Source organism: Sphaeramia orbicularis, chromosome 4 (assembly GCF_902148855.1).
Source record: "Sphaeramia orbicularis chromosome 4, fSphaOr1.1, whole genome shotgun sequence".
NCBI classification, from domain to species: domain Eukaryota; kingdom Metazoa; phylum Chordata; class Actinopteri; order Kurtiformes; family Apogonidae; genus Sphaeramia; species Sphaeramia orbicularis.
The window spans coordinates 17,198,601-17,216,195 of NC_043960.1; the positions used below are offsets into that span (position 1 = coordinate 17,198,601).

General features: G+C 36.6%; 1 protein-coding gene across 1 annotated transcript in view; it reads left to right on the plus strand.

Moving 5' to 3' along the window:
- The window catches only part of LOC115418349 (BMP/retinoic acid-inducible neural-specific protein 3-like), a 123,329-nt gene extending 107,945 nt beyond the window's left edge, over positions 1-15,384 (plus strand). Inside the window, exons 7-8 of the mRNA XM_030132775.1 lie at positions 6,070-6,292; positions 12,994-15,384. Coding sequence (XP_029988635.1) covers positions 6,070-6,292; positions 12,994-14,110 — 1,340 coding nt within the window. The 3' untranslated portion in view covers positions 14,111-15,384. The remainder of the gene's footprint in view (positions 1-6,069; positions 6,293-12,993) is intronic.
- The last annotated feature ends 2,211 nt before the right edge of the window (positions 15,385-17,595 follow it).

The following is a 17,595-nucleotide window of genomic DNA, read 5'->3' on the forward strand; positions in this document are numbered from 1 at the left end:
CATTCATTATCTGAACCCGCTTCATCCTCACTAGGGTCACGGGGTTCGCTTGGAGCCTATCCCAGCTACATAGGGGCGAAGGCGGGGTACACCCTGGACAAGTCGCCAGTTCATCGCAGATAATAATAATAATAATAATAATAATAATAATAATAATAATAATAATAATAATAATAATAATAATAAAATAATATAATGAACATAATAATAAACTGAAGTAAGACGTACAAAAAAGAAAAACAAGCAACAACACATAGACTAGTGCACAAAAATAGACAAAAACAGGCACCAGGGCACACCACTAAGCAAAAATTGCTAAAGGTTTGCACATGAATTATATCATAAATAGTCCATTGTCGCTATTACACATGATTATTTGAGTAGATTAGTCACAGTATCATCAACATGTGACCACCACCCAAAATAAAATGATAATACTAGTGAATTTCCCAACCATGGGTGAACCATAATCATATCATTTCATTAACATTTTAAACACTTTTTCAGACTTTACATGTGCATTTTGACTAGTCCACTAATTGTTTATTTATGCACATCCCAGTATTTTCTAATTGGATGCATATGTAGTGGACAAGGGTTTCACAGCTTACTTACAAAAAAAAGAGCTCTCTACTGCAAAACACATTCCAAAAAATAAAAAAAAACTGTATCTGAAAAAACTGTTCCATCATGCTGTTTCCAATTGAGGCAGTTATTTAATGTAAAAAAAAAAAAAAAAAGCTTAAACTTGTACTAACTGGATCTCACGAGGATATAATGATTAACATGCTGTAGATGTAAGACCATAACGGATGAATATGACTGTGCAAGTATTAAAGTTGATCTGGATGAGTTATTTTAAGTATTTTCAGTGGAAAGTAGCTTAATTGGCCAGAGTACATGATGCTAACCTACATGGCCTACATCCAAGGGCAGAGTGGCTAATCGGGAGATTGGGGAGGGTTCCCGATGGGCCGGCTCATGTCAACCTCGAGTTTGGGCCGGTTGGATGGGAAAAATAATTTTGACACTTATCTTATACCATCTGAGGGAATTTTTCTCTCCCAAATGTTTAAGTTGGTTGGACCCACGAGTCATCTTTTCTGGAGCGGAAAAATTAAATATGGCAACAGAATAGCATGAAGGGTCAGTGGGTGGTGATGGAGGACAGGAAGAGGCCAGGAGGAGCCCAAAAGAATAGGTTAAAGAAAAGTGAAGCTACTGAAGAGTTTAGTGTAAACCTGGTGGATTTACCCACTGGCACCCTCTACGCCAGGGGGTTCAGGGGCCATATTTAGCCCAATTTGATCTGAAGTGGGCCAGACCAGTAAAATAATGACTTAATAACCTATAAATAATGACAATTCCAAGTCTTTCTTTTTGTTTTAGTACAAAAAAACCTCCAATTAAATTATGAAAACATTTACATTTTAGAAAAAAGATGTGATTAACTTGAAAAAAACTGAAATTTCATTTGAAAAATTTCTGCAATTTTAACAATATTATGCCTCGACTTATTATTTACAGGGTGGGGAAGCAAAATTTACAATATTTTGAGGCAGGGATTGAAAGACAGTGTATGACCAATTAGTTTATTGAAAGTCATGAGAATTTATTTGCCACAAGAAAATTGACATAATAGAAAATGTTTTTATTCTATGTGTCCTCCTTCTTTCTCAATAACTGCCTTCACACGCTTCCTGAAACTTGCGCAAGTGTTTCTCAAATATTCGGGTGACAACTTCTCCCATTCTTCTTTAATAGTATCGTCCAGACTTTCTCGTAATAGTTTTGCTCATAGTCATTCTCTTCTTTCCATTATAAACAGTCTTTATGGACACTCCAACTATTTTTGAAATCTCCTTTGGTGTGACGAGTGCATTCAGCAAATCACACACTCTTTGACGTTTGCTTTCCTGATTACTCATATGGGCAAAAGTTTGTGAAAAGGTATGGATAATAGTGTTAGGTATGATTATGACATCAATATATGTTTGGTTTCAAAACAATGGACGTAGTGCCTGCTGAGAAAAAACAACTAAATGTTCATTGTAAATTTTGCTTCCCCACCCTGTACTTCTTTTTTCTTTGTCTTTCGGTGCCTGTAAAACGATAGCTCCGACTGCTTTAAAAAAAACCTGTTCATACAGTCAATCGCACAACAGCGCTTCCTCATTTTTTATTAAATATTGTTCTTAAGTTTAGACAGTATTGAAACCAACGCTGCTACTCATCTCCCTCTTTCTGCCACTCAGTGGGCGGAAACATGGTGACTTCCACTAGCGGTGATGTCACATGCATACCCTTTATTTGCTATCTGATTGTCTTGGTACTTTTCAGGCTCTGATGTTTATATTTAAGCTTCAGGGTTAATTAAAGTGTATATTGCGTTGTGAAATATGGCTGTAATGCCCAGTATATTCAGTAAACAAAGCAAGCAGTCCTGTAATATGTAGTAATATGTATTCAGAGAAGGATATCATATATGTATGTATATATACCCCACCCACCCCCCTTTAATTTATTCTGGATTCACCACTACCTAACAATAGAGCACCTCTCTGTCGGGAAGAAAAATGCCATTTATTTTTCAACTTACTGTACAAAGGTGAACACGTTTTCATTTTTATCATATTTTTTATTTTATAAATCTTTATCTGATTTAAATTTGAATTAAACATATTGTTAAAGTGAAGTGTTTTCTGTTAACTTACCAACATGTCCCTTACCTTATACCCGATAAAAAGGCTTTGTAAGAGTTAGCGGGGCCGGTTTGGGCATGAAACCCCCGGGCTGAAAAAGGGGCACACTCCGGCCCTGCCTACGTACATTTATATACATGCATGTGGACATGAAAAACAGGAAGTTTTGTAAATTGTGGCGTCAAACCTGAATTCACAAACATGCTGCTTTTTGTTTTTTTTTTAACAAACACCTGAGTGTCATAATGCATTTATCCTGTTGTTTTTTTATTCAGCTACCCACAATCATGTTTATGTTTATGCATTTGGCAGACGCTTTTTTCCAAAGCGACTTACAGGGGAAAACCAATTAAATCACCCAATCAATCAAATTTTATTTATATAATGCCAGATCACAAAAAAAGTTATCTCATGACACTTTATATATAGAGTTGGTCAAAACCAGACTCTAAGCCAATTTACAGAAACCCAACAGAATCCTCCAGGAACAAACATTCATACAATCATAACCTAATTATAACAGCATAATGTGGCCTTGCTGCTAAGGTTTGGTAACATTCAAAAGCCTCCGCATGAATCAAAATGTTTGTTGTTTTTTGCATTATCATGTGTTTCAAGATGTTTTGTAAAACACAGGTCATACAAACATGTTTACCCCTCTTGGAATAAAAGGAGGAAAACATCTGTTTGGAAAAATACTCATTTACTGTAGAGAAACATTTACTTCTTTCTTTATGGAGAGGAACTCAAATCATCTGTCTAAATGTTTATGAGGTCTTAGAAATAACAAAATATAAGAAAAAAAACTTCATAATGTATAGCAATAAATGGAGAAAATGGCAAAATACTTTCCCTTCATTAGTAATTTTAGCTTTTGAGACATTCTTCATTTATATTTTTATTAGATATTGTTCCAAGACTGTGACAGAAAATACAAATGCAAGTGCAACACGTGATGTCAGTTTCAGTCTTAATTAAATACACTGATGTACAACACGTAGATTAATATCCATTATCTTCTAAACACCTTATATTAAGTGTCAAAAGGCAACATGTTTTAATTAATGAACGTAACAACTCCTGGTTCCAAGAGGATGTCTCTCATTTAAAAATGTAAACATTACAAAGCACACCCCTTTAATAAATTTTATCACAAGCTGTTTAATCACCTTATTAATTTCACAGAAACATAATACACCTTGCATAATCACCAGGGAAGCCATTGACACTTATTGGTTTTCTAATCAGATGCTGTGATATCGAGATAACGGTAACTAATTGCTAACCGTGCGGCCATTTTCTCATCAGTGTTGTCCTTGTACAGATTTTCCATACAACTAATCATGATTATAATGACAATGAGATTGTTATTGAATGCCTTGGAAATGTAATCTGTTTATTGTGCATTGTGCTCACAGCTGACAGCAGCTCTAAAGGTCTGACAGATATTACTCTCCGTGCTCAGTGTCCATCCTCGTTTTTGGTTGCAGACAGCAGTGCAGAGTAAGCTCTCTAAAAGCTGTTAGTTGTACTCCAGCCCTGTATTTAGCTCTGCCTTTTTCCATTAGCATACCTGTCAAACAATATCACTTCCAGTTTGCCCCGCGGCTATGAGTTTATGTAGCCTCTCCAAAGTGAAGGCCTCGTTTGCTCAGAGTGTGTTCGCCAAAGTTAGATGGAAGTGAGAGAGTTGTTCTGGCCTGTTTCCGAAAAAAAAAAAAAAAAAAAAAAAAAGATGAGTGTGTTCATCTGTGTTGTGCAAGTTCAAAACTGTAATGCATTACAGATTACTTTTTAATGTTATTTAAAGGTAATTCCTTACCTTATAAGATTACTGTCTCAATTGTAATGCGTTACATGACTCCTGTATTACTTTTGAGTTACGTACAGACTCTCGTCATAAATGATAGGACAGCCTTGAGACGCATAAATTTGCGCCCAGAAGTACATGTGGATGGATAGCACAGTAAGTAACGCTACAGTCTATGATGTTTGAATCCCAGCAGAAATTCTTGCATTTATTCAACATTTTACATATTCGAACAGGGCTCGCAGTGTGGAGAGAAATCTTCAATTGCTAAAGAATTCAAACTAGTTGTAACAGTCGAATTTATGGAATGTACCTGTAACACAGTGTATACTGTGTCGCCTAGCAGTGACGTCATAGGGCAGCGCCTGTATGTTTTTGCTAGAGTGACGATATGGACACCATGCTGGTCGGACACCTACTTCACTCCTATTTTTCTTTGCTTCTGAGAACAACAGTGATGGTTAAGTAGTGGCACTATTTTGTTCATGTATGAAATATAGTAGCCGTACAACCGGGCTTGGTAAGGTTGGAGTGTTTAATAAACGACGAGCATTTTGAAATCCCAGCATTTGTGTGGACGTGAGTTTCTGCCTGCCGTTTTCCTCCACTCTCCACGGTCTCAAACGAGCTGCCCGGATCCAAAACCATTACATAGTCATAGAAATGTTATCTTACCTTGTCATTGCTGATCACAGGGATCATGCTAACTAGCTTCTTAAAGCAGGGTTAGGGTTAATAATGAGCATATGTCCATGTGGACAATGGACTGTCTTGTGCCGTCTGCATCCACTGGCTGAACACCAACAGGAAATAGAACTTTACTGGTGCATTTTTTAATTCCTTAAAGTCTCACAGTTTGCTGTTTTTGTTATTTTTTCATTTGAGCAATTAAATGAAGTGTGTTGTAATGCAAGCGCTATTGAACATGTACCAAGTAAAATATTATTGAAAACTGATTAGTAATGCCTTACACTACTGCAGTGTTTTTCAACTGTGGGGTCGTGGCCCCACGTGGAGTCGCCTGGAATTCAAATGGGGTTGCCTGATATTTCTAGTAATTGAATTGTTTTTTTTTAGAAAATTACTAATACATTTTTTTAATGATTCAATATATATTTCATTATAATTAAAACACCACACGTTTCCTAATAATAATCAAGTTCTCATAAAATGCAGGATGGGAGGGCATATCTTGAATGACCCGATCATGTGACTGCGCGTCTACCGCAGTCAGAAAACTGGACCAAACAAGTACATGCATGTATTTTATACATTATATAGCCTAAGTGTTCTCTAAAATGAACTTTTATTTGCCACATAGTATAGCAAACTATTACATGATCAAAAAACTAATTAAAAAAATGTCTCAGCTTTGAACGTCTGGGGTCGCAGGAAATTTGTGATGTTAAAATGGGGTCACAAGCCAGAAATATAGGGAACCACTGCACTACTGCGTTACAGCAAAAAGTAATCTGTTACTGTCACACATTACTTTTGTAACGCGTTATCTCCCAATACTGGTGTTCAACATATCTCGCATGTGTGTCTGTTTTCCAGACGAGTTTCAAAACTTCGTTCGGAAGCTGCCCACGTCGTACGCCTTGAACACGTCGGCCATCCAGTACTTCTGGAAGATGGAGCCGGCGGTCCACCAGCGCTACAAACAGCTGGAACTGAACGCCCAGCAGCTCCTGAGTAAAGCCCAGCGTATTGTCAACAAGCTCTTCACCCTCAGCAAGAGGTGTCGCAGTCAGCCCAAAATTATCATGCTGAGAGAGAGGTGAGAAACTGATAAGTATTCCTGCTGACCTTTCTGTTGACATGGATGTGAAGGTGTGCGAGGGTGCTTGTGTGAAAATAAGCAGAAATTCCGAAGCCCGCAGCCACATCACAAGTCCTCTCAAGCAAGCTGTGAAAAGCAGCACTCATTTATTTTCCTCAGCCAACTCTGTGCACAGCGCTTTGTTATCCCCTGAACTAGGCATTATGCTAATCATATACACAATATATTAGCACTTTGATATTCAACGGAGGTCTTACTGAACTGAGCTACAGTGTCACACCTGATGACTTGGCTCCAATCTCAGCACAAGTCTCTTCTATATCCAGAAAATCAAAGCTATCCTCCTGTGAAATTAAAGTTTGCAGTGTTTTAAAGGAAAATGCTAGCTTTGAGAGATTCTCCTGTTAGTTACCTAGGCTGTGAAATCAAAGTGACATCCATTCACTACATTTTTGTGTTTTCTTAGCAAAATTCATTTACGCAGTGTGGAGAAAATGAAATAATTTATGCTCCCACAGATGCAGCCTGATTTAATTTAAGGTTCTTCCATGCTTTTTTTTTTTTTTTTTTTTTTACATTTTTAACTCCAGCTACAATCTCTTGCCTCTGTTATTTTTAAAACAAGATTTTCACAGTCACCTACGTAATGTCGAGCCACCGTATTTGCATATGTATTTAGCATAGAGCGCTTTAGCCAGTGATTTATTAGACGTATTATTCCATAACTGACCGTATATCCATGTGCAGTATTAGGGCCAAAACAGAATACTAAATGCAACTAAAAGAATATTTGTGGACCTTTATGTGCTTTAACATGGTGTTCTGACACCAATGCAACGTATATAAGAGGTTATCTGTGACAAAGATCAGATATTATTTGTTAATCAATTGTCATACAAGTAACTGTAAAACTGAAAATCTGCAGCAACTACTTCTTCTGCTTGTTTTGTGCCAGTATTATTGTATACCTAATACACATACAGTACACTTAATGAAGAGGAAAAGCAGTTGAAGTATGGAACACAAAGTGCATTTTTGTTCATTTTTTTTAGACTTTGTAAACAAAAGCTGCACAAGGGAGTTTTGATGGACATAATTTAAACATGGGTGCTCCCTAAAAAACAGGACATGGGGGCTAAACCAGATGTAGACTAATGTTATGAAGCAAGTTTGGAAGCACTTTAGGTCTGTTTTAAAAAATAAATATTTCCTGAGGTAAAAGAGAAACTATTTTTCAGATAAAAGACATTTTTATATTATTTTTTATACATAAATCAGCATGTAATAAGGTAAAAAAGACATGAAAATTATGCGCTACTATTGTTTCGAATATCTTTTTATTCTCTCAAAGGTACATTTTGGGAATCAAACTAATTATGTAAGGCAGAGTGTTTCACACAAATGACTGCTGTTGCAAAACCACTTTGTATGTATTTAAATGGGTGGGTTCTGTATGTAACGTGAGTGGACACAATGGGTTCCACATGAAATCTAGAATGAGACTGCCGATTCATGAAAAACCCACATGTCTGGATTAGAAAAACCACTAGGATCATCAAATTTAACACAGTGTCTTTATTTATAGAGGTATATCAGACCATTTACAGCCATGTTTTGCAGACACTTAGGTAGCTTTTCATCTCCCAATTTTGGTCCTATTTTTGGCCCCAATATTTATTAAAAATGCATTAATTTTGGGATGGCTCAGAGCAAGAGTATAATTTTTTTTTGCATTTATCTGAGGTCATCATTAGGTACATCCTGGGGGAAATAGGTCTAAATTTCTCTTTTATTATTGGGTCTAAAAAAGCTGGCAAAGTGCCAGGTACCAAAATGAACCCAATTTCAAAGAAGCATCCACATGCAAACCCTAGAAATCCTTAAAGAAATGATTAATAACAAGGGGCCACTGTGACCCAGACATCATTAAAGTAGTGCCATTCCATTCTCAAACAAATGAAGACGATATGGAAATGATGCTGAAATACGGCATTTCTGTTAGTGGCTGTTTTATGCAGGTTAATAGAGACAATTATCACGATTACACAAGCTAAAATAAAAGCACTGAGGCTCTAATGCAGTGAGTTTGACAGACCCGTACCTCACCTCATGTTTTTGTTTGTTTTTATGAGCTTTACAGTTGACAGAATCAAACCTTTTTGGAGAAGAACTAAAGAAGTTTGATTTAGACAATACGAGGGAAATCCGCCCATCTATTATGTATTAATTCCTTTATTTGTACTACAGACAAAAATGCAATGATTTTTATCTATTCCACAGTGTCTATATTGTCTTCTGTGTAATGACCTAGTTCATAAAGTATTTGTTTTTTTTTTTTTTTCTTTTGTTTTGCTTTCTCTTTTATTAAAGGGAATATTCATGCATCTCAGGCATTATTCATGTACCGACATGTCATAGATTTTGACAGATGAAGACAAAGCAAACAGAAAAATATCATGTCCTTTGTAACATAATGCTGGAAATCCATTTTAGAGTTTCTACTCTTACTTTCTAATACAGGCTTTGTGGATGAGAACAGTGGGTTTCTTTTTTTTTTTTGTCCCAGGTTTCAGCTATACCATTATAACACAAGATGTGTCAGAATAGCAGCGATGGAGCTGCACATAAGTGACATGCTTTTCTGTGCGTGTGTGTGTGTGGTTCAGCAAATAAATAAATATTTCCTTTAATGGAAAAATGTATTTCATCTACTGTGGCGAGAAAGTTTTGCTCACTAGTGAAATATATTTGGCAGGGATGTTGTGTGAAATGATCTGACAGACAATGAACAGATTGCAGAGTGAACACCCAGCTTCTCTTTGGCCTGTTCTTCTCGCTGTGTCTCTGCGACAGTTTACATGTCCTGCTGACACAATGCGCTTTATGATGGCGGGAAAACTTCCTCTATCTTGCTGTGCACAGCCTCCACTCTGGAGGTGAGATATGCACAGCTGACTCTAACTGATGAGCTCCTTACAAGACGGGCACCGTTATGACTGCTAACAACGTTAATCCGCCGTCTTTTGATAAAATATAACAAGGTTTTGAAATTGGGTACTTTTAGAAAGAGTGTTTTGCACTTTTACTTTTCCCTCCGTCTCAGTCAGCCTCATACACTGAGTCCACGGACTGTAATGGAGGAATATGGTATTAGATTAGCTTGCTGCTTCAAAGCATTTGAAAAATGGCATGACACTTCCAAAAACCCCAATTTAATTTTTTATAGACTTTGTCTCTGCATGCTAAATGTTTGTTTTTTTTTTTCTTTATTTTTTACAGTTTATTTGTGATTTCCACATACTCATTGATAGTCTACTTCTGAAATAAACAATGCACTGCATCAAAAAGAAAACAAACAGCCCCGATCTACCTGAGCTCCTATTTGAAGGTGTTTGTGGAATGTATATTGCCCATTTTCACCTTGAATACTGAATGCAATAAAAATGGTCAAACTGACTGACTTATGTTATTGAACTCCACAGAGATGTGAAGTGTGACAGCATGAGGGCAGCTGGGTAAAATGTCATCATCCGAAACTGCAGTTACTTCATGCAGGTGTTCTGCATTGATTCTATTTCAGGGGCTCTGACAGTTCTGTACGTTTCCTGTGTGCTAATGATTTTTGCAGCCCTTGAGAATGGAAAAAAAAGTTGCTGTTTTTCACTTTTTAATCAAGTTAAATGTATGAGGAGCATCATATGAAGAAAATACATGTTGGTGGAGTTTCAGTTTAATCTGGAGCATATTCAAAGTACTGACATATTTGTTGTGTGTGTTTATTATTTTAATTTTAAAAATTCATTAATTTAATTAATGATGCATTAATTTCATCCATCCATCTTTTGCAGATGGTGCTGTGCATCATCGTATGCATTCCTCATTCATCATCGAGCTGCAATAGATATTTGGCAAAAGAGTTAATGGCACACACTGCAGTCGTATTCACTTTGTTGTTCATATTGGATAAATGTACCAACATTATGCTTTGTTAGCAGAAATATAATTAATACATTATTTTCCTGAACCTAGGGAATAAGTTGTGATATTGTAATCTTGGCAGACCTTTAGTTTTTGATCTAATATTCAGTACCTATGATGTCAAGTTCACTGTTCACACTTAAGTGCTTAACACATACACTGTGCAGATGAACTCTTACTTAGTGAAACAACTGCAATGGTTCTCTTCAAAGATATGTTTTTGAGTGTAGATGACTTAAACATGCACAATCATTCCCCTAAATTAATTTAGCAGCTGCACCAGACCGCAATAACAAAGCCCCTAATGCTACAAGAGAAGAAAGTGGATTAAGGAATGTGACAGATGTGGAACAAACAAAGTGAAAGACTGATTTACTGCATTATATTCTTGTCATGTGGCCCATCTGCTACTTTTTCCACAAACAATCTTAGGAATTGTGATTTGCTGTTCTGTCTTTGAATAAATAAAACCAAATTGTTACTTCTATAGGCCTAGTCACCGACTGTAAATCAGGACTCGGGAGGCATCAGAAATACAGACCTTGATATGTTATTTTCAGATAGAGGTTCTCCCTGTGGTTTAAATTAAGCAACGCTATACTGGGAAATAAAGGTGTGCCAATGAAATATGTTTTATATAATGCAGCATCAGACAGTGGCAGAAGAATTATTCAGATCCTTTACTTGTGTGAAAACTCCATACTGCACTATACGCTGTAAAAGCTTAGGCTGAGACATGCAGGTATTACCAGCTAAATATACCGAAAGTATGACAGGTTGTGCAGTAAAATGGTCCCTGTGAGGGTTTTACTGTTACTCATTTTACTGCTGTATTAATGTGTGCATTTTACGGCTAAGGTTGAGGTTTGTCTGACTATATACACTATTAGTAATGTAGTTTACAACAATGCACCATATTCTAAAAGATCATCACGTTTGCAGCAAGAAGTGACTCATGTATCTCTGAAAGGTCAGGTTTTCATGAGCTCCGAAAAGAGGTTGTGTGTTCGATTACATTTGCATTTTCCAGCAAATCCTAGAGATTTTTTTTAACAGTTTGTTTATCTTAAGAAGGAGGAGAATCTAACACTCAACCCTTAACTTTATGGTTTCCACTGCATTGAAAGCGGGTGAAAACTACACTTAAAAAGAGATATTGCAGATTAGAAATATAAATATATTAGAAATATACGGTTTCATATAAGTTCCAGTACCTCAAATGTGTACTTAAGTGCAGTACTAGTATTAGTTTAATTCCCATGTTTTCCAGATATGAATATTCAGTTGCAGAAAAAAAATATTAGACCACCCCTTGTTTTCCTCAATTTCTTGTTCATTTTAATGCCTGGTAAAACTGAAGGTACATTTGTTTGGACAAAAATAGTAACAACAACAAAAATAGCTCATAACAGTTTAATTTAAGAGCTGATACCTAGACATTTTCCGTGGTTTTCCTAATAATAACCATCAATATCTATGGCATTGTACTGCCAAAAACGGTGCTTTTAGGCATTCCATATTTTCTTTTCTGTCTGTTTTAGTCACATGACACACACAGGAGTTAGTACTTGATTGCGTAACCATTGTTTTTGATGACTTTTAACGGTCAAATAATTTTTTCCGCGACTGTATGTAACATAAATAAATAAATAATTGGTGTAACATGCAGTTTGTCATCTTTTCATGGTCATCAGATATCGCCGATTTGGACGTTCAGAGACTCCGTAGTTACCGTGGAAACACTGTCATCTTCTACAACATTGATTCACCAGTAAAAGCTATAGAGTTTTATCAATGACAGTGGATGGACAGACTTGTTTTATGTTCAGTTAATGATATATTTGACTGAAAATATCACTTTTTCTTCAGTTTGTTCTGTGTCTGATATAATAACCCTCAACTTTAATCTGAGGTATTATGAACATCTGCATGATCAGTAAATTAAATGTAGGGAAAATACGTGATTGTCAGTGAAAAAACACAAAGCAAAGAGGATAATTTTATAATAAATGGTGTGAAATCACTTAAGAAAGGTTAAATATTTGGGAACTTCCATAAAAGTATCACTGGGTCTTTATGGGTTAAATTTACTGTCATATTTAAGACTATAATGCAGTGGTTCCCAAACTTTTTTGGCCCGTGACCCCATTAAAACATATTATAACAAAAACAGACTTTTTTTTTTTTTTTTTTTCTAAAATTAATTTGTTTTTGATCATGTAATAGTTTGCTATACTGTGTTGCAAATAAACATTAATTTTAGACAACATTTAGTCTATATAATGTATATTATTATGGACGGAGGCAGAAAAGCCAGGTGTAGATTACTGCACAAAGTGAGAATTTTATTTTCCTTGGTCAGGATATGTACAGTCAGTCCAGCTTGGATTTACAAGGCTGACAATTAATACTGAACAAACAAGAACTCAAACTATGAATTATGAAAGAGCTGCAGCATCTGAAACCGACCACAATGAACATTTGAAAGATAAACAGTACCACAGTGCTTCACAGTTTGTCATGTCTTTTATGTATTATGATTGTCTCTCAACTCACCGAAAAATTTTTTATTAGTATGTTTTTTGTTTATTTTTTATCAATTACTAGAAATTTCAGGCGACCCCGTTTGAATTCCAGGTGACCCCACGTGGGGTTCCGACCCCAAGGTTGACAAACACGTCTCTAACGCCTCTTGACTTGCTGCTCTGTCTCTGTTGCAGGCCCCAAAGCTACTGGCTGAACTACATCCTCTCCATAATGTACTGCAGTGAAAACAGCCACATCGGTTCATACCTGGAGGAGACGAGGAGCTGCTCCTGCCCCTACGAGCATCCCCCCTGCCAAGGTGTCATCCCCTGCACAGTGGGCGAGGGCACGTCCTGCGCCTCCTGCTCCTACGAAAACCGTTCCCGCTGCGCTACCTGCAACCAGGGTTACATGCTGAGCCAAGGCGTGTGCCGCAACGAAGTTCCCGACTCCACCGACCACTACATCGGCTTCGAGACAGACCTTCAGGACCTAGAGCTGCGCTACCTTTTGCAGAAACGTGACAACCGCATCAGCATTCACGGGATCTTTGTCAGCAACGACGTCAGGCTGAATAACTGGTTCGACCCGTCATGGAGGAAGAGGATGTTGCTGACGTTGAAAAGTAATAAATACAAGTCAAACCATGTCCACATGCTCCTGGGGATGTCACTACAGATCTGCCTTACCAAGAATACCACCCTGGACCCCATGTTGTCGGTCTATATCAATCCATTTGGGGGAAGTCACTCTGAGAGCTGGATCATGCCCATTGACCAGAACAGCTACCCCGACTGGGAGAGGACTAAATTAGACCTTCCCTATGACTGTTACAACTGGACTTTGACTTTGGGCAACAAGTGGAAAACATTTTTTGAGACGGTCCACTTTTACCTTCGGAGCCGGATCAAGGGGCCATCGAGTAACGGAAATGGAACGGTATATTACGAACCTTTGGAGTACCTGGAGCCGGGGAGAAATCTAGGCTACATGAAGATCAACAGTATCCAGGTGTACGGCTATAGTATGCACTTTGACCCAGAAGCGATCCAGGACTTGATTTTACAGCTGGACTACCCATATACTCAGGGATCGCAGGACTCGGCCCTGCTGCAGCTGCTGGAGATCCGGGATCGGGTCAACAGACTGTCCCCTCCAGGAGCTCAGCCTCTGGACCTGTTCTCATGTCTGCTCCGGCACCGGCTCAAACTGTCCACCACGGACGTTGCCAGGATCCAGGCAGCGCTGCAGACTTTCAGTGCCAAACAGCCCAACTCGATGGAATATGAAACAACCAAATTATGTAGCTAATAAGTGGGCGGGTGGCCAGGTGCACAGATGGCAGAGCAGTTATCACACAGGCCTGATGATGGTTAAGAGCAATTCTGGAGCAGTGCGAGGGACATTTAGGGGACATTTTCATTGTCGTCATGGACCTCAAGAGTGCATTTGAGATTCTCACGTCAACTTTCGTATAAATTTGTACAACATTGTAAAATTATGAAGGATTTCACCAAACTTGCCTCATAGTTTTTTTTTCTGCTCCTCAAGTAAATAAATACCTTTGACAGTTAATAATACAAACTTAAACTTTGCCATCACTTATATGTTGCCGATGTGCTGACATATGTAGATTGCACAAATTTCAATCCCATACGTAAACAAAGGCTTTCGCTGAAATATAATCCAAGCAATGTAATCATTTCACAAGCCTAAGCATCAATACCAGCATGTTTATTTAATTCTGTTTTTGTTTTTTTTTCTTTCTCCTTTTGTATCGTCTCATTACATTTATTTCCTGGTTGCAAAATAGCGTCATGACCCTCCCTTTAATCTGGGGCGTGATGCTCACATCGCAGTTTTCAGCTTTGCATTCAACAATAAAATCACTCCTTTTTTAAAAACTCTATTATACATTTTTGTAAGAAAGGGAAAACAAACAAAATAATTAAATGCTGTATCACTGCAGATTTGCTGAGAAAAACTTATGCCATGATCACAATATATGTTACATGTGCTTTTATTTTTATAATACTGTTGTTTGTGAAACAAAAGGTACAAAAACACTGTCTATAAAATGTATAATACAGTTTGTTAATACACTAAATAAAATACATTTTTATGTGTGGTCTATACATAGTGTACATTTTATGGAAGTGATGCAATTATGATGTAACTAATAATAAAACTGACTCGATTTCGATTGGATGTTTCAGTGAGAACTCATGCAGAACCTTTGGAGAATCTTATTCTGGGAGACTAAATTTGCACATTTGCAGATGTAGTCACATTCAGTAACACTTTTAGGGTAAATTCCATACATTTTTTTAAATTTAAGGAATATAAGAAACACATTAACAATGCTGTTTTTTTTTTTTTTATCCTGTATCTTGTATGAAAGATGATTACAGTGTGGGCACAATGAACCATCCAATAAAATCAACTTGATACTCTTGAAAAGTCTTTAAAAATACTAAAATAGTATTAGATGTTTATGCCCAGGAAGCAGGAAACTTTACATTATATGCGTTTTCCATTCATCTGCCTCCATAGTTTTCTACAGCACAAAAACATTTACCTTTTTTTTAATTTCCTAGTCAGTGTTTTTAGTATAAATATTCAAAAATATCTGCCCTCTCACGTCCATAAAGTTGGAATAAATTATTTTACCTCTTCTTATGAAATGAGTGTAACAGACTCAGTGTGTAACCATTTAGTAACCGATTTAGTGATTTATTCTGAACATGCAATGAAATTTAAAGGAGTGATATTTTGCCTTTAAAAAAAAAAAAAAAAAAAAAAAAAAAAAAATGGAATTCTGCATTTTAAAACATTTCCCTGTGGTCTACATAAACTGTAAATGCTATGCTTGGGTCTGAATTCTTCATTAATTCAACTCCACTGGTCCATCTCCAACCCTATTTCTGAGTAATGACACTGGAAAGGTTGTTTTGAGCGCTGGCCCTTTAAATGCAAATGAGCCACTTCACACCCCACCCCCTCCAGGTTGTTGGCTGTGCTGCTCTGTCCCGTTCAACAACTGAACATTGTAGGTAATCGGTTCAAAGTCTGGACATATTTTCAGTTTTTACTACAACCGCTGCTGCTGACAAACAATTACGTCGTACTTGGAGAAATGTTCGTCAGAAGTCTTGACCTAATATGTGCAAATGTCGTGACAAAACTAGCTACAGACATAACAAATTAAGCAGGAATTAAAACAGGTTGCAGAAATCCACACAATTTTTGCTAAAATGAATATAAAGATAGCTTTGCAGCACCTGGAGGGTTCAAATTCAAACTTTTTGAACTGTTAGGGTCCAAATACACAAATAAATGAACCAAAGACTAATAAAAGTGGGTTCAGCAAAATGTGACCCCTTTAACATATATGGGTGCTTCTATGGAACTGGATTCATTTTGGTACCTGGCACTTTGAATAAAAAAAGAAATTTAGACATATGTCCTCCCAGGATGTGCCTAATGATGACCTCAGATAAATGCAAAAAAAATGTTACTCTTGCTCTGAACCATCCCAAAATTTATGAATTTTTAATTAAATATTGGGGCCAAAAATAGGACCAAAACTGGGACAGGAGAAGCTGCCTAGGTGTCAGTGCATTTGATCTGGAAAACATGACTTGAAATGGTCTTATATACCGCTATAAATAAAGACACTGTGTTAAATTTGATGATCTTAGTGTTTTTTTTCTAATCCAGACATGCAGGTTTTTCATTAATCAGCACTGTCATTCCAGGTTTCATGTGCAACCCATCTAAACATGCCCTGCGCATTTAAACACAAATAAATCGGGAGTGATTTTGCAACAGCGGTCATTTTTGTGAAACACTCTTGTTGAGCCGCATTGTGTAATAAATTCCCATTATGTAATAAAAGTTCAAAATGTAATAAGAATGTCACGCCATCTTGTAATAAAGCCGCATTATGTAAGAAACTGACGCATTTTGTAATAAACTACATCAATGTATTATGTAGTACATTTTTTCGCATTATGTATCAAGTTATTACAATTTGAGAAATCTATTGCAAAATGCACTTGACACATTTTTATTTTCAGGAAAATGTAATGTGCTAAATTAATCTTTAAACTGTGTGGTTAAAGTTCTGATTCCATTACCTGTAGCTCCTGTGACTAATTTCTTCTAAACTGCTCTGACATTATATTAATTTGGATTGTTATTACATAATGAACCATGTTATTACATTTTTTTTTTTTTTAAATAAAAATGTGTCAAGTGCATTTTGTAATAAATTTCTCAAACTGTAATAAGTTACTACATAATGTGAAAAAAATTTACTATATAATGCGTTGATGTAGTTGATGACAAAATGCGTCAGTTTATTACATAATGCGGCTTTATTACAAGATGACGGGACATTCTTATTACATTTTGAACTTTTATTACATAGTGGGAATTTATTACACAATGCGGCTCAACAACTCTCCCTTGCATAATTCGTTTGATTCCCAAAATGTATTTGTGAGAGAATAAAAAGATATTGGAAAAAATAGTAGTGTGTAATTTTCGTATCCTTTTTACTGTGTTACATGCGGATTTTTGTATAACAATATATACAAAAATAAATAAAAATGTGTTTTATCTGAAAAACAGTTTCTCTTTTATCTCAGTAAATATTTATTTTTAAAAACAGACCCAAAGTGCTTCCAAACTTGCTTCATATAACATTAATCTACATCTGGTTTGAATTTTTCGCCCCCATGTCCTGTCTTTAGGGACCAGTTTCATAGAAGCACCCATATGTGAGCAAGTAA